At 46.1% G+C, this 24,853-nt stretch overlaps 1 protein-coding gene across 1 annotated transcript in view; it reads left to right on the top strand.

The window, feature by feature from the left end:
* LOC115464539 (vomeronasal type-2 receptor 116-like) overlaps positions 1–24,853 on the top strand; it is a 74,612-nt gene that overhangs the window by 37,334 nt on the left and 12,425 nt on the right. The window contains exons 3-5 of the mRNA XM_030194905.1: positions 1,687–1,978; positions 3,360–4,154; positions 22,221–22,347. Of these exons, the coding sequence (XP_030050765.1) occupies positions 1,687–1,978; positions 3,360–4,154; positions 22,221–22,347 (1,214 nt within the window). The remainder of the gene's footprint in view (positions 1–1,686; positions 1,979–3,359; positions 4,155–22,220; positions 22,348–24,853) is intronic.

Genomic DNA, 24,853 nt, shown 5'->3' with positions numbered 1-24,853 from the left:
AATCTCCCCCTCAATGCTAAGATGCCCATAGAAATATAATGGGCATCTTAGCATTTAACAAATTCTACTATTTAGCATGAGTTAAAAACGTTAGTGCGCCTTTGTGAAAGAGGCCCTTAACGTACTCACATATAGCAAAAACCTCTTGCCCCATGGACATCCACAGGGCAAGAGGTTTTTGAACATACGAGAGCACATTAAGGGGGTCTTTTACAAAGGTGCGCTAGTGTTTTTAGCATGTGCTAAAAATTCACGTGTACTAAATACTAAGATGCCCATCAGAATGTGGCATCTTAGCGCGCACGCTGATTTTTAGCGTGCACTAAAAATGCTAGCGTGCCTTTGTAAAAGAGGCCCTAAGTGCGACATTAGTTGTGGGACGGGAACCAAGTCCTGAAGGAGCTGTTTTGGAGTGAAACGAGCGGCTCCGTACAGCCAGTGATAATATAAGTTCCTGAGTCAATTATCTGTGCCCTGATGGTTTGATAAGGATGTTTCACAATAATATTTATTTGGTTTAAAAGGTTGAAAAAGAAAACCAAAAATGATTCGTTTAACGTTAAATAAAAATGGTAGTGCTATGAGGCAGTTTTTTGGACTGATGATTAAAACTTGTAAGGTGTGTTGAGCCACTGCTTGTTAGAGCTCATGCTGTTACTGAGGTATTTTCTTCTTGTACACTACGATTTAACAAAAGGGTTGTTAATGTAAATTTTAGGCCTGTTTATGCACTTTCCTCAGTATAAGGTGTTTGTAACAGGCTCTATCCATTTCACTCAAGCAGGGTCAGCCTTAGGCAGGGGCAACAGGGGCGGTCGCACAGGGCCCTGCGCTCCTAGGGGCCTCGCATCTCTGGCACATCTGTCCTCCTGTCTCGGAACAACTCCCTGCTCAATACCTTCATGTGCATCCACATTTCAGTAGAGAGCATCAGGCAGCGGCAGCGATTTTCATATCCCATCAGCTGCTGAGCCCAGAGTCTTCTTGCTGCTGCGTCCCGCCCTCTTTTGATGTCACTTCCTGCTTCCGCAAGGGCGGGATGCAGCAGCGAGGAGGCTCTGGGCAGTCAGTTGCCGAGCCCAGAGCCTCCTTGCTGCAGTATCCTGCCCCCTTTTGATGTCACTTCCTGCTTCCGCAAGGGCGGGATGCAGCAGCGAGGAGGCTCTGGGCAGTCAGCTGCCAAGCCCAGAGCCTCCTTGCTGCTGCGTCCTGCCCCCTTTTGATGTCACTTCCTGCTTCTGCAAGGGCGGGATGCAGCAGCGAGAAGGCTCTGGGCAGTCAGCTGTCGAGCCCAGAGCCTCCTTGCTGCTGCGTCCTGCCCCCTTTTGATGTCACTTCCTGCTGCCACAAGGGCGGGATGCAGCAGCAAGGAGGCTCTGGGCTCGGCAGCTGACGGGATATGAAAATTGCTGCCGCTGTCTGCCACTCTCTACTGGAACGTGGTGGATGCATATCAAGGTATGGGGTGAGGTGGGGTTCCGAGAGCTCTAAACCTCCTTTTAAACTGAAAAATTATGGCTTATGGTGGCGGGCGGGTGCAGGCGCAGGGCCCACTGAACTGGTTTGCACAGGGCCCCGCAATTGCTAAGACCGGCCCTGCACTCAAGTTTACTACCAATGTCTATGTTTCTGTATCTTTTAGCTTGGTGCTAATTTCATATTATCTGATATTTATTATTTTTAAAGAGCTGTACCAATGAACTATTACAACTTCCTGGCCTTCGTTTCTGCGGTGAATGAGATTAACAACAGCTCGGAGCTCTTACCGAACCTCACACTGGGATTCCACATTTATGATCCTTACACCAATTTATTCTTAATGTATAGAGCGGCCATGAAAATATTTTCAAGAATGGACACCTGGATCCCAAACTACAGATGCAAAACCTCTGGACCACTGGCTGCCATCATTGAAGGCCTTCCAACTGAGCAATCGAGTCAGCTTTCCAGCCTGGCCAGTTTATACCGCTCCCCACAGGTCAGAGGCATCTTGATTTTACTTTTCTTTACATGCAGACAGATGGAAACAAATTATTAACCACTCACACTTAACTGTGACAAACTGCAGGATTTAAATGATGACATGGAGAAAACTGATTCTAAAAAGAATTGGACAAATATTTAGTCGTTAGAGCAGTGAACTGTACAGAGGGTTCAAATCCAGCTTCCCCTCTTGCCGTTCCTTGAACACTGAATAAGTCACTTTACAGGCTTTGATCCTGTCGTCCTGGGTTCAATTCCCACTGCAGCTCCTTGTGACCCTGGGCAAGTCACTTAAGTACATAAGTAATACCATACTGGGAAAAGACCAAGGGTCCATCGAGCCCAGCATCCTGTCCATGACAGCGGCCAATCCAGGCCAAGGGCACCTGGAAAGCTTCCCAAACGTACAAACATTCTATACATGTTATTCCTGGAATTGTGGATTTTTCCCAAGTCCATTTAGTAGTGGTTTATGGACTTGTCCTTTAGGAAACCGTCTAACCCCTTTTTAAACTCTGCCAAGCTAACCACCTTCACCACGTTCTCTGACAACGAATTCCAGAGTTTAATTATGCGTTGGGTGAAGAAAAGTTTTCTCCGATTTGTTTTACATTTACTACACTGTAGTTTCATGGCATGCCCCCTAGTCCTAGTATTTTTGGAAAGCATGAACAGACACTTCACATCCACCTGTTCCACTCCACTCATTATTTTATATACCTCTATCATGTCTCCCCTCAGCCGTCTCTTCTCCAAGCTGAAAAGCCCTAGCCTGCTTAGTCTTTCTTCATAGGGAAGTCGTCCCACCCCCGCTATCATTTTAGTCGCCCTTCGCTGCACCTTTTCCAATTCTACTATATCTTTCTTGAGATGCGGCGACCAGAATTGAACACAATACTCAAGGTGTGGTCGCACCATGGAGCGATACAATGGCATTATAACGTCCTCACACCTGTTTTCCAAACCTTTCCTAATACCCAACATTCTATTCGCTTTCCTAGCCGCAGCAGCACACTGAGCAGAAGGTTTCAGTGTATTATCGACGATGACGACGACACTTAGGGCGTCTTTTACTAAGGCACGCTCACGTTTTTAGCGTGCGCTAAAATTGTGGGTGCGCTAAATGTTAAAGACGCCAATGCATTCCTATGGGTGTCTCTAACATTTAGCACGCTCACTGAAAACGTGAGCGTGTTTTAACCCTTCATTGCCTCAGGTACAAAAACCAATATTGTGAGCCCTCTAGGGACAGAGAAAGTACCTGCTTATAATGTGCATAATTACAGCATAATTATGTTCTAAATATTTGAAATATGAATGAAATGTAATCTCATCTTGATAAAGATGTTATGATTTCAATATTTTACTTTCAACAGATCAGTTACATCTCAGGGAATCTCATCATGAGCAACACAGTTAAGTTTCCTTATTTCTACCGGACTGTCCCCAGCGAACTGCACCTCTGCGCTGGGATAGTCAAGCTACTGAAGCATTTTGGCTGGACCTGGGTCGGTATCATTGCATCCGATGAGGAAAACAGCTTGAGGGCCGTGCAGATCCTGAGAGAAGGAATTGAGAAGAGCGGAGGTTGCATTGAATTCATAGAAACATTCAGTCACTCCAGTTTTATCGTCCTTCAAGATGTGGTTATCATTTCCAAGATCATCCACGCATCTTCAACTAAAGTGATTATTTTCTACTGTAATACAGATTACACGGAGGTTCTAAAACAATCAAAGAGTTGGCAGGAAACTGGGAAGATCTGGATCATCACTGGTGACCGGGAATTTGTCTCGCACTATCCCTCGGACGATGGCGTTACGAAAAATACCTTGGCCTTCACTGTGGTAAAGAAGACTATTCTGAGCTTTCACAGATTTGTCCAGGATGTGAATCCTGCCTTGTTTCCAAACGATTCATTCACAGAGATGTGGTGGAGTGACCTGTGTAACCACCAGTGCCTCAAGAGCATTCAAAGATCCTGCAGCAGTAATGAAATATTTACCTATCGTTTACACTGTGACATCATAAACTTTGGCAGCAGCTATAGTGTATACAACGCAGTGTATGCCCTGGCACACGCGTTGCACGGATTGGTCACTTCTGGTTCTGGAAATTCCACAGTGCATAATGGAAAAAGTCAGAGGTTATTGGATTTTGTGCCATGGGAGGTAATATCATTTGTTAGAAGAATGTTATTTTCAAAAAGAGATGATGATATGTGGAGGGGCATCTTCCATAAGTTGTCTAAGTCCAAATATGGCCATTTTTCTCATTGTGTCAAAAAACAAAATGTGCATCTGTTTCCCTTTTGAAAATAGCTAAAAGATGTACATTTTTACACAGAAGATGTCTAAAAAGACGAGCCATTTTCCAAAATGAAGCATCCAATTTATGAACACCAAAAGCCAGGAACAAGAACGTCAGTCTCAGTAGAGTATTAAGGGAGGAAGTTGGAGAACGGAGCACCCCGTGTGCTGTCTTAGTAGGGATACCATCCAGCAGCAGCAGCATAGCAGTGACGTGGCTGGCGGGGATCTCCCAAGCCCCACCAGCTGAAGACTCCCAGTATAGTAACATAACATAGTAAATGACAGCAGATAAAGACCTGTATGGTACAACAAGATAAACTCATTTGTATGGTATGTGATACTTTATATGTATACCCGAGTTTGATTTGTCCTTGCCTTTCTCAGGGCACAGACCGTAGAAGTCTACCCAGCACTGTTCTTGTACTAAGTTCTGAAGCTAACGTCGAAGCCCCTTAAAATTTACACTCCAGCCCATCCCTATCTATTCAGTCGCAATCAAGGCATAGACCGTAGAAGTCTGCCCAGCTCCCATTTTGTTTCCCAATTATCAGCATCGCCACCCAATTTCCACTAAGATTCCGCAGAACCATTCCTTCTAAACAGGATTCCTTTGTGTTTATCCCACGCATGTTTGAATTCCATTACCGCTTTCATATCCACCACCTCCCGCAGGAGGGCATTCCACATATCCACCACCCTCTCCATGAAAAAGATCTAAGATCATGTAATGACTGCATCATAACAACACTCTGTAAGCCACATTGAGCCTGCAAAAAGGTGGGATAATGTCGGGTACAAATGCAATAAATAATAATAATAATAAATGCTTCCTGACATTAGTCCCTTCAACCTCAATTCATGTCCTCTAGTTCTACCGCCTTCCCGTCTCTGAAAAAGGTTCATTTGTGGATTAATACCTTTCAAATATTTGACCATCTGTATCATGTCATCCCTGTTTCTCCTTTCCTCTAAGGTATACATATTCAGGTCAGCAAGTCTCTCCTCGTACAATTTGCAACGCAAATCCTATACCATTTTTGTAGCTTTTCTTTGCACCGCTTCCAGTCTTTTTACATCTTTAGCAAGATACGGCCTCCAAAACTGAACACAATACTCCAAGTGGGGCCTCACCAACGACTTGTACAGGGGCATCAACACCTCCTTTCTTCTGCTGGTTATGCCCCTCTCTACGCAGCCTAGCATCCTTCTGGCCACGGCCATCACCTTGTTGCATTGTTTCTTCACCTTTAGATCCTCAGACACCAACACCCCAAGGTCTCTCTCCTGAGTCAAGCTTACTAATCTCTCCCCTCCTATTCAGTATCTCTCTTTCGGGTTTCTGCACCCCAAGTGCATCACTCTACACTTCTTGGCATTGTTTTAACTGCCAGACCCTTGACCATTCTTCTAAGGTTCGGAGATCCCTTCTCATTGTTTCTACTCCCTCCAGGGTATCCACTCTATTGGCTATTTTTGTGTCATCCGCAAAAAGGCAAACCTTTCCTTCCAACCCTTCAGCAATATCTCCCACAAATATATTAAACAGAATAGGCCCCAGCACCAACCCATGAGGAACTCCACTGCTCACCTTCCTTTCCTCCGAGTGGATTCCATGTACTACCACCCTCTGCCACCTGTCGGTCAACCAGTTTCTTATCCAGTTCACCACTTTCGGTCCTAAGTTCAACCCTTTCAGCTTATTCATGCGTCTTCTGTGGGGGACTGTATCAAAGCCTTTGCTGAAGTCCAAGTAGATTACATCTAGCGCACGTCCTTCATCCAGTTCTTTGGTCACCCAGTCAAAGAAGTCAATAAGATTTGTTTGGTAGGATTTTCCTTTGGTAAAGCCATGTTGCCTCGGGTCCTGTAACCCGTTGGCTTCTAGAAAGTTAACTATCCTTTCTTTCAGCAGTGACTCCATTATTTTTCCTACCACCGATGTGAGACTTACCGGTCTGTAGTTTCCCACTTCTTCCCTATTTCCACTTTTGTGACCACATCTGCTCGTCTCCAATCCCATGGAACCTCTCCCGTCTTTAACGATCTATTAAATAAATCTTTAAGAGGTCCCGCCAGGACCTGCCTGAGCTCCCTCAGTATGCTGGGATGTATCCCATCCAACCCCATAGCTTTGTCCACCTTCAGATTCTCAAGCTGTTTATAAACTCTTTCTTCCATAAGCGGTGCAGTATCCACTCCGTTCCCAGACGTTCCCTCGGCAGCTGACAGCGGTCCTTCTTCAGGATTTTCCTCTGTGAACATCGAAGAGAAGTAATTGTTTAGCATGTTCGCTTTATCTTTATCACTCTCCACATAGTCATTCTCATTATCATTCAGTTTCGCAATTCCATTCCTATCTCTTCTCCTTTATCCAGTATATCTGAAAAAGGTCTTGTCACCTCTCTTTACATCTTTAGCCATTTCCGCTCGCACTTACGCTAGCCTTATTTCCCTCTTCGCTTCTTTGAGTTTAATCCGATAATCTTTTCCGTGATCCTCTCGTAGTCTCGTTGCGTTCTTTCATATTTCTTAAACAAAGCCTCTTTTGCTCTTATTTTTTCAGCAACATGTTTGGAGAACCATATATCTCTTGTTTTTGTTTACTTTCCTCACGAAAAGATCAGTCACCATATTTAGAGCAGCCTTTAGCTTGGACCACTGTTTTTCCACATCTTCTGCGCCTTCCCAAGCCAACAGCTCCTTCTTCAGGTATTCCCCCATTTTATCAAAATCAGTACGTCTGAAATACAGTACTTTGAGTTTTGTGCGTCCGCATTCCGCCGTCGCTCTTATTTCAAACCATACGGTGTGATGATCACTATTACATGGGTGGGCACCCACCTGAATATTGGAAACACTACCCCCATCTCTTCTCTCTCCCTCCTTCCTCCCTGTGATGGGTGGGGTGTTCTTAACTGCACTCTCCTCCCCCCCCCAGTACCTTTTAAATCCTCCTATTCTTTGTCAACAATGAGAAGGGACTCCTAGCCACTGCTGCCAGTCCCAAGCCCGCCTTCTGATGTAACTTCCTGTTTGTTGGACCAGAGGGAAGGCTTGAGCTGATGCGAGCAATGGGTAGCAGTCCCTGCTCACTGCTGGTGAAGAACAAACGGATTGGGGGGAGGGGAATGCAGTTAAGAGACTCCCTCCACCTTACCAGAGGGCGGGGATGCCGGGTGCCATCTTCCTTCCACCCCAGCCATCATCTTCCCTTACCAGTGGTCAACTGGTCAGTCATAGCACCAGTCTAGATAAAAACGTTGTCCTTTTTTGCCTTAAGATGTGTGGAATGGGAGAGACGGGGGATCAGGGTCATGGGGGAGGGAGGGGGCAGCAGGACAGCTAGTTACAGGAACATGGAAGCTAACCAGGCATCGGCCAATATTCAGATTGGTTCCTGGTTAGCTTTGTAGCTAAGTTAGGACAGCCTTTTTGCTGTCCTAAATTTAATCACTTACCTAACTGGTTAGTAGTCTGAATATGGCTGCTAACAGAGGTCTCGGCTCCTGCCATGATCTGCCCAAGTTCTGCCCACAGACCACCCTAGCACTAACTGGACAGTGCAGGGGTGGTCTGTGGTCATATTCAGCCACACTGTCTGCTGAATATCGACACTTAGTATCAGAAGCCTCTTCTGCCTGCTGAATATTGGGACCTCCGTCTCTCCGAGCATCTGCAATCTGTTTATTCCATCAGGTACCACCACACTCTCGCTCTCCTTCCAATGTGCAGAAATTTCCTGGGCTATTCCCAATCTCAGTGTACATTGTTCCCACTTTTGTTTCCCCCCCCCCCCTTATCCAACCCAGTAGGCAGGGGATTTTCATCCAAAACTACTCTCCCCCTCCCAATATTTCATAATATCAATCACTTGCCTCTAAAACCATTGAACCTTAGGGGCAGATCCATTAAATATGTAAAACAAAAGTACCTACTTACCCACACTGCCTCCAGCATTCTGGGGACATCTCCGGGTATAACCATTTTAACCATTCTGATGTTAGTAAGAACCTTATAACAAACCCAAAAGCCCAACACTCCACAAAAATAGAATTGTGGAGGCAAGTTCTCAATAACCCTCCATGATTAGCATTAATACAGGGGATTCAATGTAGTTCCTCATAAAAAAGACAGGAAGCGGTGCAAATAAAAGCTACGAAAATGGTATGGGATTTGCGTTGCAAACCGTACAAGGAAAGACTTGCTGACCTGAATATGTACCTTGGAGGAAAGGAAAAACAGGGGTGATACGATACAGACTTTCAAATATTTGAAAGGTATTAATCACAAACGAACCTTTTCTGGAGACGGGAAGGCGGTAGAACTAGAGGACATGAATTGAGGTTGAAGGGGGGCAGACTCAGGAGTAATGTCAGGTAGTATTTTTTCACGGAGAGGCTGGTGGATACGTGGAATGCCCTCCCGCAGGAGGTGGTGGAAAGGTATTAATCACAAATGAACCTTTTCTGGAGACGGGAAGGCGGTAGAACTAGAGGACATGAATTGAGGTTGAAGGGGGGCAGACTCAGGAGTAATGTCAGGTAGTATTTTTTCATGGAGAGGCTGGTGGATACGTGGAATGCCCTCCCGCAGGAGGTGGTGGAGATGAAAACGGTAATGTATTTCAAACAGGAATCCTGTTTAGAAGGAATGAATCCATGGAATCTTAGCAGGGATTGGGTGGTAACATAGGAGCCAACTTTTCAAAATTATTGGGGGTGCTAAGCCCAATGGAAATGACCCCTCCCTGGACACATACAAGGAATTTTCTCAATATTGGGGGTGCTCAAGCACCCACAGCACCCACAGAGTCGGCTCCAATGGGTGGTAACATCGGTAATTGGGAAGCAAAACCAGTGCTGGGCAGACTTCTACGGTCTATGCCCTGATTGTGACTGAATAGATATGGATGGGTTGGAGTGTAAATTTTAAGGGGCTTCAACATTAGCTTCAGAACTTTTAGTACAAGAAGAGTGCTGGGCAGACTTCTACGGTCTGTACCCTGAGAATGGCAAGGACAAATCAAACTCGGGTATACAAATAAAGTATCGCATACCATGTAAAATGAGTTTATCTTGTTGGGCAGACTAGATGGACCGTACAGGTCTTTATCTGCCGTCATTTACTATGCTACTATGTAAAATTTTATTCTTCATACAAAATGTTGTTCTTTCAATCCAACTTACATAAAATATATTTCAATCTTTAAATTGGACCCATCATTCATAAATTGGACGTTTCATTTTGGAAAATGGCTTGTCTTTTTAGACATCTTCCGTGTAAAAATGTACTGTATCCCCAGTATTAATGTTCATCGTGGAGGGATATTGAGAACTTGCCTCTATAATTTTATTTTTAGGGAGTGTTGGGCTTTTGGGTTTGTTATGGTTTTTGGCTCCCACCCTTAAAAATTCTTAGAACATAAGAGTAGCCATACTGGGTCAGACCAATGGTCCATCTAGCCCTGTATCCTGTTTTCCAAAAAGTGGCCAGGCCAGGTCACAAGTTTCCTGACAGAAACCCAAATCGTGGCAACATTCCATGTAGAACCCCAAAGAATAGCGAGATTCTGGAATCCTAAAGAGTGACAAGATTCCTTGCACAATCTCAAAGAGTAGCAACATTCCATACTACAAATCCCAGGGCAAGCAGTTGCTTCCCATGTCTATCTCAATAGCAGACTATGAACTTTTCCTCTAGGAATTTGACTACTTTAAGTGGAGTAAGAACCTTATATGCATTTTCTTTGATGAAAACACAAGGGGACACAGTCGTATTGTCTTCACAAATCCTTCTTCACTGTGCAACACTCAATTCTTCTCCTAAATCTTCTTCCCATGGAAGCATGTACTGCAATTTACGAAACTGTCGCGCTCTTAAATAGTAAAATACTGTAAGAGCTCCTTTCAATTTATGCAGTGACTGAGACCCCACAAATTCTCCAACTTTCCCTTCTCTTCCAGAACTTCAAGGAAACAGCAAAGGTAAATGGTTTGCTAAACCCAATATGGTTAGCAAGACAAAAAAATTAAACCATGTAAAGGTGAAGGCTTTATTGACTGCTCTGAGCTTCCAGGTTTTATACCTAGAGTGTATTCCTGTAGTTAGTTTCAGTAATAAAAATGTTTTGCTTTATAATTAGCTTCATCGTTACCTGAAGAACCTCCACTTTAAGAACATTCTGGGAGAGGAGATTTATTTCGACGAGAATGGTGATCTTACCATTGGATACGATATTATTAATACAGCCTATCTCCCCGATGGGACTCGGAATAATGAAATTGTTGGAAGTTATAACCCTTATGCACAGCCGGGGAAGGATTTTACCATCCATGAAAAGGAAATCATATGGGGGAACATGTTCATCCAGGTCAGATACATAGAAAAACAAGATGGAAGACACTGAACTATGCACATAATGGGGGGGGGGGGGGGGGGGAAGATTCTATATATGGTGCCTAAAAAAAATAATCAGTGCAATACTGACTAAGCGTATTCTATAAGTAGTGCCTAGATTTAGCCACTGTCACAATTGTGACTGTATTCCATGCCTACACTCACCTCGTCTCCGGGTGACCAGGCCTATGGCTGCTGTGGACTGTCTTCTTCCTGTTTCCCAGACATGTTCCAGAGTTCATTCCAGTCCTGATGTTCCAGCACTCCAGACTTGCCCTGGTGTTTCTCCTGCCAAGCCTCACCTGTGACCTCATCTGTACTTGCCTTTATTAAGCACCTGGGAACTTTCAGACTTGCTTTTGCAACAGAGGTCTTCAGATGAGTTTTCATCTGTGTGTCCTTGTTGAAGTTCCTGCCCTGCTAGTTCTTGCCCTGTTTGTCTTCAGCTTCAGTTCCCTTCCTGCTTGTTTCTGCCCTGTTTGCTTTCAGCTTTCATTCCAGCCTAGCCTGTTCCAGTATCCTGAATCCGGTTCCAGTATCCTGAATCCGATTCCAGCCAAGCAAAGTCCATTCCAGCATCCGGTTCCAGCCAAGCCCGTTCCAGAATCCGGTTCCAGCCAAGCCCGTTCCAGCATCTGGTTCCAGCCAAGCCAAGTCCGTTCCTGCATCCGCTTCCAGCCAAGCCAAGCCAAGTCCGTTCCAGCACCTGGCTCCAGTCAAGCCAAGCTAAGTCCATTCCAGAATTCTGTCCAGCCAAGTCTGTTTGAGAGTCCTGAATCTTGTACCAGCCTGTTGGTGTTTATCCTTGCTTCCTGCTTGGGTGATTCACCTGCTGCTGCCGGTCCTCGGTAGCGGCCCAAGGGCTCACTACTCCAGAACATTTCTCACAGTTGTGACAGGCACAGTATATAGAATACGCTTAGTTGATTTATCAGTGCCTAAATCTATGCACCTCCATTTACACCAACGAAACTGTGTCATAAATCCTGATGCGTAGATCTAGGCGCACTGGGCCATATTCTATAACTATGCATGTAAATTTTGGACCGCCCATGAAATGCTCATTTTCCCGCCTATAACCATGCCCACTTTTGCCTGCACACATTAGAAGTGAGGTGCACTGCAGTACAGAATGTGCTTAGTAAGTTGTGTGCGTAAATTCTAATTACTGCTGATTAGGGCTCATTATTGCATGTTAAGAGCTGTTATCAACGCCGATTAGCTTGTTAAGCCAATCAATCTGCACTACCCCAACTGTAAAGGACTAAAATACAAGTCCACGTACGCAACCAGTTTCTCCTACATCTGCACACAACTATGGAACGGACTACCGAAAGCCATAAAAACAACGCAAGACCTAGCTATCTTCCGAAGGCTACTGAAAACTGACCAGTTCAAGAAGGCATACCATAAACAACCATCCTAATTTCTAAATAACAAGACCAGTGGCGTAGCTACGTGGGGCCTGAGGGGGCCGGGGCCCCTGCAGATTCACCCCAGGACCCCCCTCCAGGCGAACCCGCCCCCGCCTACCTTTACTTTTGCTGGCGGGGGATCCCACTCCCCGCCAGCCGACGTCTTCTCAGTCCTTCCTGCTCTTCAATTTGTTTGCTGACGTCCTGCAAGTAATTGTACGTGCAGGATGTCAGACTCAGAAGTTCTCTGAGTCTGACGTCCTGCACGTACAACGTGCAGGACGTCAGCAAACAAATTGAAGAGCAGGAAGCGACTGAGAAGAATGGCGGGGAGTGGGATCCCCAGGACATCAGCAAACAAATTGAAGAGCAGGAAGCGACTGAGAAGAAGACGTCGGCTGGCGGGGAGTGGAATCCCCCGCCAGCAAAAGTAAAGGTAAGCTGCAGCGGCGGCGGGTTCGCGGCGGGGGGGGGGGCAATGTCGGCGGTGGGGGGGCGGCACCGGGGGGAGGGCTAAAATGTGCCCCCTCCCCCCGGGCTCTGGACCCCTCCCCCACGGAAGGCTGGCTACGCCCCTGAACAAGACTGATCACGAACTAGACAGAACAGTACTCATCACTTGACTGACTAACCTCACTGCTATTAATGAGCAAGCGCTACCACTTTAATCCTAATGTCTAAAATGTTTTCTCTATAACTGATGACTTAACATATGTTACAATCCAATCTATTACTCAGGAACTTATATGCAATACCATAATGTATTCTACTTTACCATGTATGTACGCACCTTATGTAATACCACTTTAATCCTTATGTCGAAAACAATCTTTCTATAATTGATGGCTTAACATATGTTACAATCCAATCTACCACTCAGGAACCTATATGCAATACCATAATGTATTATTCTTTACCATGTATGTACGCACCTTAATGCAATACCATTTGTAATTCTGTTAATCGGAAATGGCAATCACCATTACGGCAAATGTTAGCCACATTGAGCCTGCAAATTGGTGGGAAAATGTGGGATACAAATGCTATAAATAAATAAATAAATAAAATGAATAAGTTATGCGCGTTGTTATAGAATATGCTTGGATTTCGGCGTGGATCTCTAGGCACGCAATATTGAATCCAGGGCATTGTACCAAATTCTATAAATAGCACCGAAAGATCGGTGCAAAAAAAAAAAAACATTCTAAGCGCTATTCTATAAACAGCGCTGAAAGTTAGGTGTTGTTTATAGAATGCGATTAGTGCAGGGATCGGCGCCTATCTTTACACAAAGGGATGTAGACCAACTAAACCCCTTGCCCTGAGCACACATATTTCCGAGGGGTAAAGAAAACCCCTGGAAACAGCTTGCACGGCGCTAACCCGGTGGTAATCGAGTATCGTGCTGCCCGGTTACCGCCGGGTTAGCACAGAAGCCCTTATTGCCACCTCAATGGGTGGCAGTAAGGGCTCCCCACTGTATGGCCATGTGGTAAGAGTTCTCTCACTGCATGGCCATTTTATTTTTCATGGCTTTTACCGGCTGTAGAAAACAAATGGCCCTGGCGTGCAGGAGAAACAGCTTCTACCGCTAGCATAGGGCCCTTTTTCCTGCAGCTTGGTAAGGGGACCCCATAAATTGTAGAAATGCCCCTTATCTGTCCATGACCCTCCCATGGCTGAGCCCCCTTTCTGGAGCCGTATGTGGATCCTGCTAACTAAAAATGTGCGCCTAAATTTTAATACCAATTAGAACATAGAATTATTTGCACCCAATTATTGGTGCTAACTGGCTTGTTAATCAATTTATTTATTCATTCTTATATCCCACAATTAACCAAAAAGAAGTTTGTGTCTATGTGGCTTACTGTTAGCGCAGTTAGGAGAAAGGGAAAATTAGGTTCTTACCTTGGTAATTTTCTTTCCTTTAGTCACAGCAAATGAATCCATTACGAATGGGTTGTGTCCACCTATCAGCAGGGAGAGATAGAGAACACTGAAAACCATAGTGCCTCTAGGACAGCTAGCTCCATCTGCCTCTCAGTATTTTCAAGCTTCCAAAGCAGTGTTAAACCGCAAAGTAACATAACATGAACTTTCCTCACAGCGAACGAACACCCCAGAACAGGAGCAATAACACAAAGGAGGGACGAACTCAACCTCCTGTAGTGGAACAGAAATCCTGAAGACTGTTTTCCAACTTCTCCCAATGAGGGAACATGTCTGCAGGAAAAACTGAACACAAAACAGAGTCAATCGGGGAGGGATCATGGATTCATCTGCTGTGACTAAAGGAAAGAAAATTACCAAGGTAAGAACCTAATTTTCCCTTCCTTGTCATCAGCAGCAGATGAATCCATTACGAATGGGATGTATCAAAGCAATCTCTAGATAGGGCGGGAACAAGCCACACCACGTGCAAGCACTTGTGCTCCAAAAAGCACGTCCCTCCTGGCAGCCACATCCAGCCTGTAATGATGGGCAAAAGAGAGCTTAGAAGCCCAAGTAGCTGCACTACAGATCTCTTGAAGAGAGAGTGCTCCTATCTCAGCCAAAGAGGAGGAAATCGCTCTTGTGGAATGTGCCTTAAAAGCGTCAGGCGGAGGCCGGCCAGATAGCAGATATGCAGAAAAAATGGCTTCCTTAAGCCAACGGGCTATAGTGGCTTTAGACGCTGGAGACCCTCTGCGAGGACCTGACAACAATACAAAAAGATGATCAGAGGTCCTGAAAGCATTTGACATTTGCAGATACTGCAACAGAGCCCTGCGCACATCCAGAAGGTGCACCTGCCCAAAAGATTCTGGAAACTCCTCCCTAGTAAAGGAGGGCAGAAAAATAGGCTGGTTTAGGTGAAACGCTGAAACCACCTTAGGCAGGAAGGAAGGCACGGTCCGAACCGTAACTCCGGACTCTGAGAATTGCAGAAATGGGTCTCAACAGAACAGCGCCTGGAGCTCAGACACCCATCTCGCCGATGTAATGGCCACCAAAAAGACTGTCTTTAGAGTCACATCCTTCTCCGAAGCTCGCCTCAGTGGCTCGAAGGACGAACACTGAAGAGCCTTTAATACTAGCCCCAGGTTCCAAGTCGGACAAGGGGCCTGCACGGGAGGCCGGAGCCGAAGCACCCCTGATGCGCAGCCAGGGAGAGGCCCAAGACCTTCCCCTGAAAACATGCCAACGCTGCCACTTGAACAGGCAGGGAATTATAGGCCAAGCCTTTTTGTACACCATCCTGCAAACAGGGCCGCCGAGAGCCGTGGCCGGGCCCGGGACAAGACCGCCCCCGGGCCCCCCCACCCGAGGTTGCGTCACGCCCCGCCCCCCCACCTGAAGTCGCCGGGCCCCCCTCCACCCGAGGTCGCGTCGCGCCCCTCCCCACCCGAAGTTGCTGGGCCCCCCTCCACCTGCTGCCGGGCCCTCCGAACTAACCTGAAGCGCCTTCACGTTTGCATTGCAGCAAGCAGCAGCAGCATCAGCAGGGCAGACCTCTCCTTCCTTCTGTGCCCCGCCCTCACAGACGTTACATCAGGTGAGGGTGGGACACGGAAGGAAGGAGTGGCCCGCCCTGCTGCTGCTGCTGCTTGCTGCGATGCGAACGTGAAGGCGCTTCAGGTTGGTTTCGGGAGCTACGGAGGGCGGGCCGGGCTGCAGCGGCGCTGGGCCCCCCCGGAGGCCCGGGCCCGGGGACTTTTGTCCCCCTGTCCCCCCCTCTTGGTGGCCCTGCCTGCAAAAAGTCAAGTATCGGCGAGACTGTAGCCCGCATGGGTGTGATCACTTTAGAAGCACACCAAGCCTCAAACTGGCGCCAGATCTGAGCATAGGTCACGGAAGTGGAACGCTTGCGGGCCTGCAAGAGAGTGGAGATGACCTTGTTAGAATAGCCTTTGTCTCTCAATTGCGCCCTCTCAATAGCCATGCCGTAAGACCAAAGCGGCATGGATCCTCCATGGTCACCGGGCTCTGCGTCAACAGGTTCAGTACCAGAGGCAAGGGAAGGGGAGCCTCCACCAGCATCCGCCGGAGGTCCGCATACCATGGCCGCCTGGGCCAATCCGGGGCAATGAGGATCACCACTCCTTGATGCAGCCGAATTCGCAGGAGGAGTCACCCTATTAAGGGCCAAGGAGGGAACACATACAGGAGGCCCGGAGGCCAGGGTTGAGCCAAGGCATCCAACCCCGCCGAGCGAGGATCTCTCCGTCTGCTGAAAAAGCGCGGGACTTTGGCATTTGTGCTTGAGGCCATAAGATCCGCTACGGGCGTTCCACATTTGGCACAGATCTGAAGGAACACTTCGTCTGCCAGTTCCCACTCCGCAGGGTCGATTTGATACCTGCTTAGAAAATCGACTTGCACGTTCCTCTGACCTGCTATGTGAGCTGCTGACAGAAGCTGCAGATGTAGCTCGGCCCAGTAGCATATCTGAGCGGCCTCTGCGGCCAGTGCTTGGCACTGAGTGCCTCCTTGACGATTTATGTAGGCCATTGCTGTCATGTTGTCCGACAGAACTCTGACAGCCAGACCCTCCAGAGTCTTGTGAAAGGCCAGAAGAGCCTGGAATATCGCTCTCAGTTCCAAGCGATTGATGGACCACCCCGTTTCCTCGGGTGTCCACAGACCCTGGGCATAGCTTCCCTGGCAATATGCTCTCCAGCCTTTCAGGCTGGCATCCGTTACCACCAGGCACCAATCGGGAAGCGCTAGCGGCATTCCTCGCCGCAGCATGCTGTCTGAGAACCACCACTCCATACTGAGTCAGGCCGCAGGGAGCCATGTGAGTCTGCGTTAATAATCCTGAGACATAGGAGACCATCGTTGAAGCAGGGCAATCTGCAGAGGTCTCATGTGTGCTCTTGCCCATGGCACCACTTCCAAGGTGGCTGTCATCGACCCCAACAGCTGAACAAAGTCCCAAGCTCGTGGGCGAGGCATCCACAGGAGCAGACGGACCTGATTCTGAAGCTTGCACCGCCTTTGGTCAGGTAGAAAGACAAACCCCAAGGCCGTGTCGAACCGGACCCCCAAATATTCTAGAGATTGAGAGGGGGTCAGGTGACTTTTAGGTATATTGACGACCCAGCCCAGAGATTGCAGTACTGAGACCACTCTGACGGTTACATAACGACTCTCTTCTGCAGAGTCCGCTCTGATGAGCCAGTCGCCGAGGTACGGGTGAACCCGGATACCCTCTCACCTGAGAAAGGCAGCTACTACCACCATTACCTTGGAAAAGGTTCAGGGAGCTGTGGCAAGGCCAAAAGGCAAGGCCCGAAACTGGAAATGTTTTTCCCAACACCGCAAACTGGAGGAACCGTTGGTGCGGGGGCCATATAGGAATGTGCAAGTAAGCTTCTTTCAGGTCCAGAGATGTGAGGAACTCTCCTGGCTGAACCGCCGCAATGACGGAGCGCAGGGTTTCCATGTGAAAATGCCACACTCTTAGTGACTCGGTGATTTTCTTTAAGTCGAGAATGGGCTGATAAGACCCGCCTTTTCGCGGCAACACAAAATAAATGGAGTAACGACCGTAGCCGTGTTCGGCGGGAGGCACAGGGATCACCACTCCAAGGTGCAACAAGACTTGTAAGGTCTCCACTACCGCCGCCCGTTTGACGGCAGTGCCGCATCAGGACTCCACAAACACGTCTCTCACCGGGGCACCGAATTCCAATCGGTAACCTTCTCTGATCAGGTCAGGACCCACTGATCTGAGGTAATCTTGGTCCTATCCTCAGGTAACCTCTGGGGTTTAGCATCCCCCAGGTCTTTAACAATCTTCTCCAACTCCTCTCCAAATAACAGAAGGCCCTGAAAGGGCAACTTCACCAGCCTTTGCTTAGAGGCCATGTCAGCCGCCCAATGCCGTAGCCATAGAAGGCGGCGGGCGGACACCGCCACAGACATCTGTTTAGCCGAAGCTCTGACCAGATCATAGAGGGCGTCAACTAAAAATGACAAGGCCGACTCCATTTGCGGTGCAACCTCAGCGAGGGACTCCGCACCATCCACGGGCTGTTCCACTGCCTGTTGTAACCAAGAGAGGCAGGCTCGAGCAACATAGGAACTGCAAACAGATGCCCTTAAGGCTAGGCCCGAAATCTCAAAGGACCATTTTAGCGCTGATTCCAGCCGCCGGTCCTGAATGTCCTTCAGGGTGACCCCTCTCTTTATTGGGAGGGTGGTCTTTTTTGTCACCGCCGTGACTAAGGCATCCACTTTAGGCATCCCAAAACGGGCCAAGAGCTCCTCACTCAGAGGGTAAAGATTCCCCATCGCCCTGGCCACTTTCAAGGGCCCTCAGTGTCAACCCATTGAGCAGAAATAAGCTCTTGGATGGAGTCATGCAAAGGAAAGGCTCGAGCATAAGTACATAAGCACTGCCACGCTGGGAAAAGACCAAAGGTCCATCAAGCCGAGCACTCCGTCTCCGACAGCGGCCAATCCAGGCCCCAAGAACCTGGCAAAACCCAAAAATTTAATAACGATCAATGGACTTTTCCTTCAGGAATCTGTCCAGACCCCCTTTAAACTTAGCAAGGCCAGCTGCCGTCACTACCTTCTCCGGCAATGAGTTCCAGAGTCTAACCATGTGCTGAGTAAAGAAAAACTTTCTCCAATTTGTTTTAAACCTACCACATTCTAATTTCATCTTGTGTCCCCTGGTTCTATTATTGTTAGAAAGCGTAAACAAACGCTTCACATCTGTCTGCTCTACCCCACTCATTATTTTGTACACCTCTATCATATCACCCCTCAGCCGCCTTTTCTCCAGGCTAAAGAGTCCTAGCTTTCTTAATCTCTCCTCATAAGGTAGTCGTCCCATCCCTTTTATCATTTTCGTCGCCCTTCACTGCACCTTCTCCAATTCCTTTATATCTTTTTTGAGATGAGGCGACCAGAACTGAACACAATACTTCAGGCGCGGTCACACCATGGAGCGATATAACGGCATTATAACATCCTCATGCTTGGTTTCCATCCCTTTTCTAATAATACTCAACATTCTGTTCGCCTTCTTGGCTGCCGCAGCACATTGAGCGGAAGATTTCAATGTCCTATCCACGATGACTCCCAGATCCCTTTCTTGGTCCGTAACTCCTAAAGCTGAACCTTGCATGACATAGCTGTAATTCGGGTTCCTTCTTCCCACGTGCATCACTTTGCACTTGTCAACGTTGAACTTCATCTGCCATTTGGATGCCCAACCCCCCAGTCTCACGAGGTCCTCTTGTAATCTTTCACACTCCTCCCGCGACGAGACGACCCTGGATAACTTTGTGTCATCTGCGAATGTAATTACCTCACTAGTTACTCCCATCTCAAGGTCATTTATAAATATGTTAAAAAGCAGCGATCCCAGCACAGACCCCTGAGGGACCCCACTAACTACCCTTCTCCATCGAGAATAATGACCATTCAACCCTACTCTCTGCTTCCTATCTTTTAACCAGCTCTTAATCCATAATAATACACTGCCTCTGATCCCATGACTCTCCAGTTTCCTTTGGAGTCTTTCATGAGGCACTTTGTCAAACGCCTTCTGAAAATCTAGATATACAATATCGACCGGCTCCCCTTTGTCCACATGTTTGTTCACCCCCTCGAAAAAATGCAGTAGATTTGTGAGGCAAGACTTCCCTTCACTAAATCCGTGCTGACTTTGTCTCAGTAGCCCATGCTTTTGTATGTGCTCTGTAATTTTATTCTTAATAATAGCCTCCACCATTTTTTCCGGCACCGACGTCAGACTCACCAGTCTATAATTTCCCGGATCTCCTTTGGAACCCTTTTTAAAAATCGGCGTTATATTGGCCACCCTCCAATCTTCCGGTACCACATCTGATTTTAGGGATAAATTGCATATTACTAACAGTAGCTCCACAAGTTCGTTTTTCAGCTCTATTAATACTCTGGGATGAATACCATCCAGTCCCGGTGATTTACTACTTTTTAGTTTGCAGAACTGTCCCATTACATTCTCCAAGTTTACAGAGAAATCATTTAGTCTTTCTGACTTGTCCGCTTCAAATACCTTTTCCGGCACCGGTATCCCTCCCAAATCCTCCTCGGTGAAGACCAAAGCAAAGAATTCATTTAATTTCTCTGCTACAGCTTTGTCTTCCCTGATCACCCCTTTACCTAAAACAATTTTTGCTATGTGTTTTCGCTTCTAATGCTAACATTTTTTCAAAGGCCTTCTTAGCCCTCCGTATCTCCTTTTTGCATTTGGCTTGACATTCCTTATGCTTTATCTTATTGTCTTCAGTCGGTTCCCTTCTCCATTTTCTTCTTAGTACTCGCCATCCTCAGATTACCAGAGGAGGCCTCACCTTTAACAGGATCATCAATAGAGAGGGCCTGTAAGGTATCAGAGATAAGTGCTGGCAGCTCATCGCGGTGGACTATCCGAACCGCATTGGGATCATCCAGATCCAGTGGCAAACTGGCACCTTCCTCTGGCTCCTCAGACCACAAAGGCCTGCCAGATCCCTCAGAGTCCCCACAGCCCGACCACAGGGGGGGGGAAGGGGGGGTGCGCCACTCTCTGATGGGGAATTTACCCGTCTATGCATCCAACACTCAGGGGAATCCACGTCTGACATCAGCCCTGGGCCATCATCAGTCGGAGGGGGACCAGGTAGCAACACAGTGTCAGACACCTGCGGCAGAGCTCTTTTCAGCATGAAGGCTTTATGTAAAATAAGCACAAACTCGGGGGAGAACAGTGTAGGGTATAAGCAAAGACGGAACATATAGATAGGCAAGAGAGTAAAAGGAGTTAGAACCCAGTTCCCCAGGATCAAAGCCTGGTGCAGTAATCACTAGGCGACTCCTCCACTCCCTTTTATTAAGATGCATTAAAGTGGCATACTGTGGGGATTCGCTCACACTTCCTACCGTAACTGCCAAATTAGCGTGCGCAAAACGCATGCTAAATAATATTTTTATTTTTTGAGGGGCGTGCAGCTTCATTACCACACGCTAACCAGTTAGCACAGGAATACCACACAAGCCCTTACTGCCTATAAAATGGGTGACTATGCATTGACAACATTAGCGCATGGGTATCAGTACTCAAGAAACAGATCTGGGTGTCGTTGTAGATAATACACTGAAATCTTCTGCTCAGTGTGTAGTGGCGGCCAGGAATTCTTAGGAAAGGGATGGTGAATAAGACCAAAAATACTATAATGCCTTTGTATCGCTCCATGGTGCATCCGCACCTTGAGCACTGTGTTCAGTTCTGGTTGCCGTATCTCAGAAAAGATCTAGCAGAATTCGAAAAGGTTCAAAGAAGAGCGACCAAAATGATAAAGGGAAAGAAACTCCTCTCGTATGAGGAAAGGCTAAAGAGGTTAGGGCTCTTCAGCTTGGAAAAGAGATGGATGAGGGGAGATATGATTGAGGTCTACAAAATCCTGAGTGATGTAAAGTGAGTAGAATTAAATCGATTTTTTTACTCGTTCCAAAAGTACAAAGACTAGGGGACACTTGAGGAAGTTACATGGAAATACTTTTAAAACAAATAGGACGAAATATTTTTTCACTCAAAAAAGTTAAGCTCTGGAATTCTTTTCTGGAGGATGTGGTAACAGCGATTAGTGTATCGGGTTTAAAGAAGGTTTGGACAAATTCCTGGAGGAAAAGTTCATAGTCTGCTATTGAGACAGACATGGGAAACAACTGCTTGCCCTGCGATTGACACAATTTGGGTTTCTGCCAGGTTCTACATAGAATCTTGTCACTCTTTAGGATTCCGGAATCTTGCTATTCTTTGGGGTTGCCACGACTTAGGTTTCTGCCAGGTACTTGTGACCTGGCTTGGCCACTGTTTGGAAAACAGGATACTGGGCTTGATGGACCACTGGTCTGACCTAGTATGGCTACTCTTATGTTCCAATACAAAAAAAAAAAAAGGAAAATTGTCCATTTGACAGCTGTGGTATAAAGGGCCCTAGCACACAAGAAAAACTTGCGTAAGGGTGTGCTAAGGGCAAAAATGGACTGAAATGGCACATATTTACACAGAAATGTAATGCTGCATTTGAAAAAAGTCATAGCCCGGTGTTACCTCAAAAGTATTCAGATTTTTTTCTTCAATATGTAGATCCCTCCACAGTCCAAATGCAGTGCAAGCTGTCTTCCAGGCTTCAGGAAATTAACCAGGGAAAGAGAACCCATCTGCTGCTATGACTGTATTCCCTGTCCAGAGGGAGAGTTCTCAAACCAGACTGGTAAGTAATATAACGCTATACTGTGGAAGTTATTCACTATCAGCACAACCACAAAGTGGAAGAACATGAACTGCTACGAACAGTGAACCAAAAGAAATGGAGTAGCACAAACAGAACTTTCAGAAAAAAAACATGCTTTTAGGTAATTGTAAAGTAGCTTGTAATTCTGAACATGAGCTTCTCTTAAGTGGGCTTTAGAAAGACTCTAGAAGCATCTTTAACTTCTAGCGTCTTTCTAAAGCTCGCTTAAGAGAAGCTCATGTTCACATACACATTTCCCTCTTGAAAGGCTGAATAGCGAGAAGCATGAAGCCTTTCACACACAAGGAGCACAGATAGTGGTGGTAAATATGAAGGACTGGGTTCTTCAGAGCCAATACTGGAAGTGCCTCAGAGAGAAAAGGTCACAAGGGATGATTGTGCTAAAAAAAACAACTAATAATTAAAACAAAAATAGAATTTAAGGACAAAAATGGGGTCCAGGAGAGAATGATATGTGTAAAGGGAAACATAAAGCAATGGTATAGTATCTTGAGTAAAAATGGGCCATTAACCATTAAAACTATGGTGGCATATGTCTTACACCAGGACAGAAACCTGAAAAACAATCATCAACAGAAAAAAACAACAGGATGAGCAGATATACACTAAATTATAAATTGCAACATGTAATATCAAAATTTCTAAAGCCACTTAGCATAAGTAGCGGCCTGCAAACTAAGAGTGAAAAAGAAACTGCAGCAAGATCAGTGTTAGAAAATAAACAAAATTTCAACAGAAATAGAAAATCAAGCAGGCATAGAAAATCAAGTGGGCAAGTGTTCAGATATCAGAAGTAGTCCCAGGAACATATAGTTATAAGTATGTGGAACAGTGCCAGGAAAGATCCACAAAAGGAAAAAAAACAGTACAAATGGAATTAAAATAAATAGTTAACATGCATAGTAGCAGCAGAAACCATATGAAACCAAGCAGACAGATTAAGAAGAGAAACAAAGGGTGGGGAGTGAGCAACAAGAATAGAACAACAAAGAGTTGGAAGAATAAAAAAAAAACCAAAGTCATCATTATGGTAAATACTTCATTATGGTAAAAGTCCAGAACGCAAAGTCCAAAATTAACAAATCCTTCTCAAGTTTCAGACAAAACAGTAGGTGAAGGGCGAAGATCAGATAGATGGTTCCAGGAAGAATCTCCTCCAAGGAAAGATGATGTTGGGGTAAGAGTCCTGATTAGACAAGAGCAGTGTCATGTGGATTAGACCCTAAATTCTCGCTTGGGTTATTCTTCCTATTGAAGCACCTCCCCTGTGCAGCCGGGCTTACCCTGGCGAGAAGTTGGTCAAATCTGGTTGCTTAATGTCAGCACCTGGGTCTGCTACCTTCTTGTAGTGTGATTTACAGCTGTGGGGGTACTCAGGAGTAATTGGTATGGACCTTGCCAGAGAGGCGAAGCGCAATTTTCCCTCTTGATAACCTGGATAAGGACCCAGTCTCCTGCGTGGACCTTGCCGAGCTCAATAGGTTCAGGATCTGTGGATACTAGTGACCAACAACAGAAAATGAAAAACAGGATGGAGGCAGTAAAAGGATGGCCCCCCCAGTGGGTTTGTGTGTGTACAATTTCAAGCAGCTCAAAACTATCTCCCCTTTGCCTAAAGAAGAACCAAGGGTGCCACTCTCTATCTGGGATCTTATACGAGATCAGCCAAAAGTGTACCAATTCTCCAGTGGTAGGTGTAGGTCAAGTTTAAGTAGGACAGTCCCACAGAGGTCAATTGTTTCTAAAATAAAAGTCCCTGGGCCTGTAGTCCACCTGTCAAGTAAAGGTTCACACAATATAGAAAACCTGAGGTAAGGACTCCAGGCAGCGTTATCATTTTGACCAGGATCCTAACTCAAAACAGACACGAGAGGGTTAAAATGTTATAACAGGTCTTTCACAAATAGTGGAGTAATACAGAATGTAAATCCTCTTTTGATCAATAAAACTGTTGCAAACAAGGCAGTGAGAATAATGACAAACAATGAAATAAATGAAAACTCTAGAACCATAAGTCCCCAATCATCCACTATGGAGTATGGCTGAGTCAAGTTTTGTAGTAGATTTCAGATACCTGAATCAGGAAGTATGATTTTGCAGCTTTACAGCTGTGGATGGCAAGGCCTCAATTTGCTTCCAAGTTATGTGTGTGTAGGATCTTTAAGCTGATCTGGAATGACATTAGACAAAGAAACTTCTTTAATTTACAGTATTGGGAAAATACAGTATTGGGAAAACTCGTATGCTGTGAATATTCTTGTTACCATCCCTCTTGTGGAGTGCCAGATCCAGGAAGGGTACTTCTTTATCTATCTGCAAAAGACTGTCATAGCAGCCAGTAGTTGAAGGATAAGAAGGCATATACAGAAAATGAGAAACAAAAACATGTGGAAACATATGAGTGTACAGCTAGTAAGCATTATAACTAAAAATGGAACAGAAATCACTGGGGTAGAGGTCAACA

Source organism: Microcaecilia unicolor, chromosome 3, assembly GCF_901765095.1.
Source record: "Microcaecilia unicolor chromosome 3, aMicUni1.1, whole genome shotgun sequence".
In the NCBI taxonomy this organism is placed as follows: domain Eukaryota; kingdom Metazoa; phylum Chordata; class Amphibia; order Gymnophiona; family Siphonopidae; genus Microcaecilia; species Microcaecilia unicolor.
Note: the sequence above shows the minus strand (reverse complement) of the source record. Positions and strands in the feature narration are given on the sequence as shown.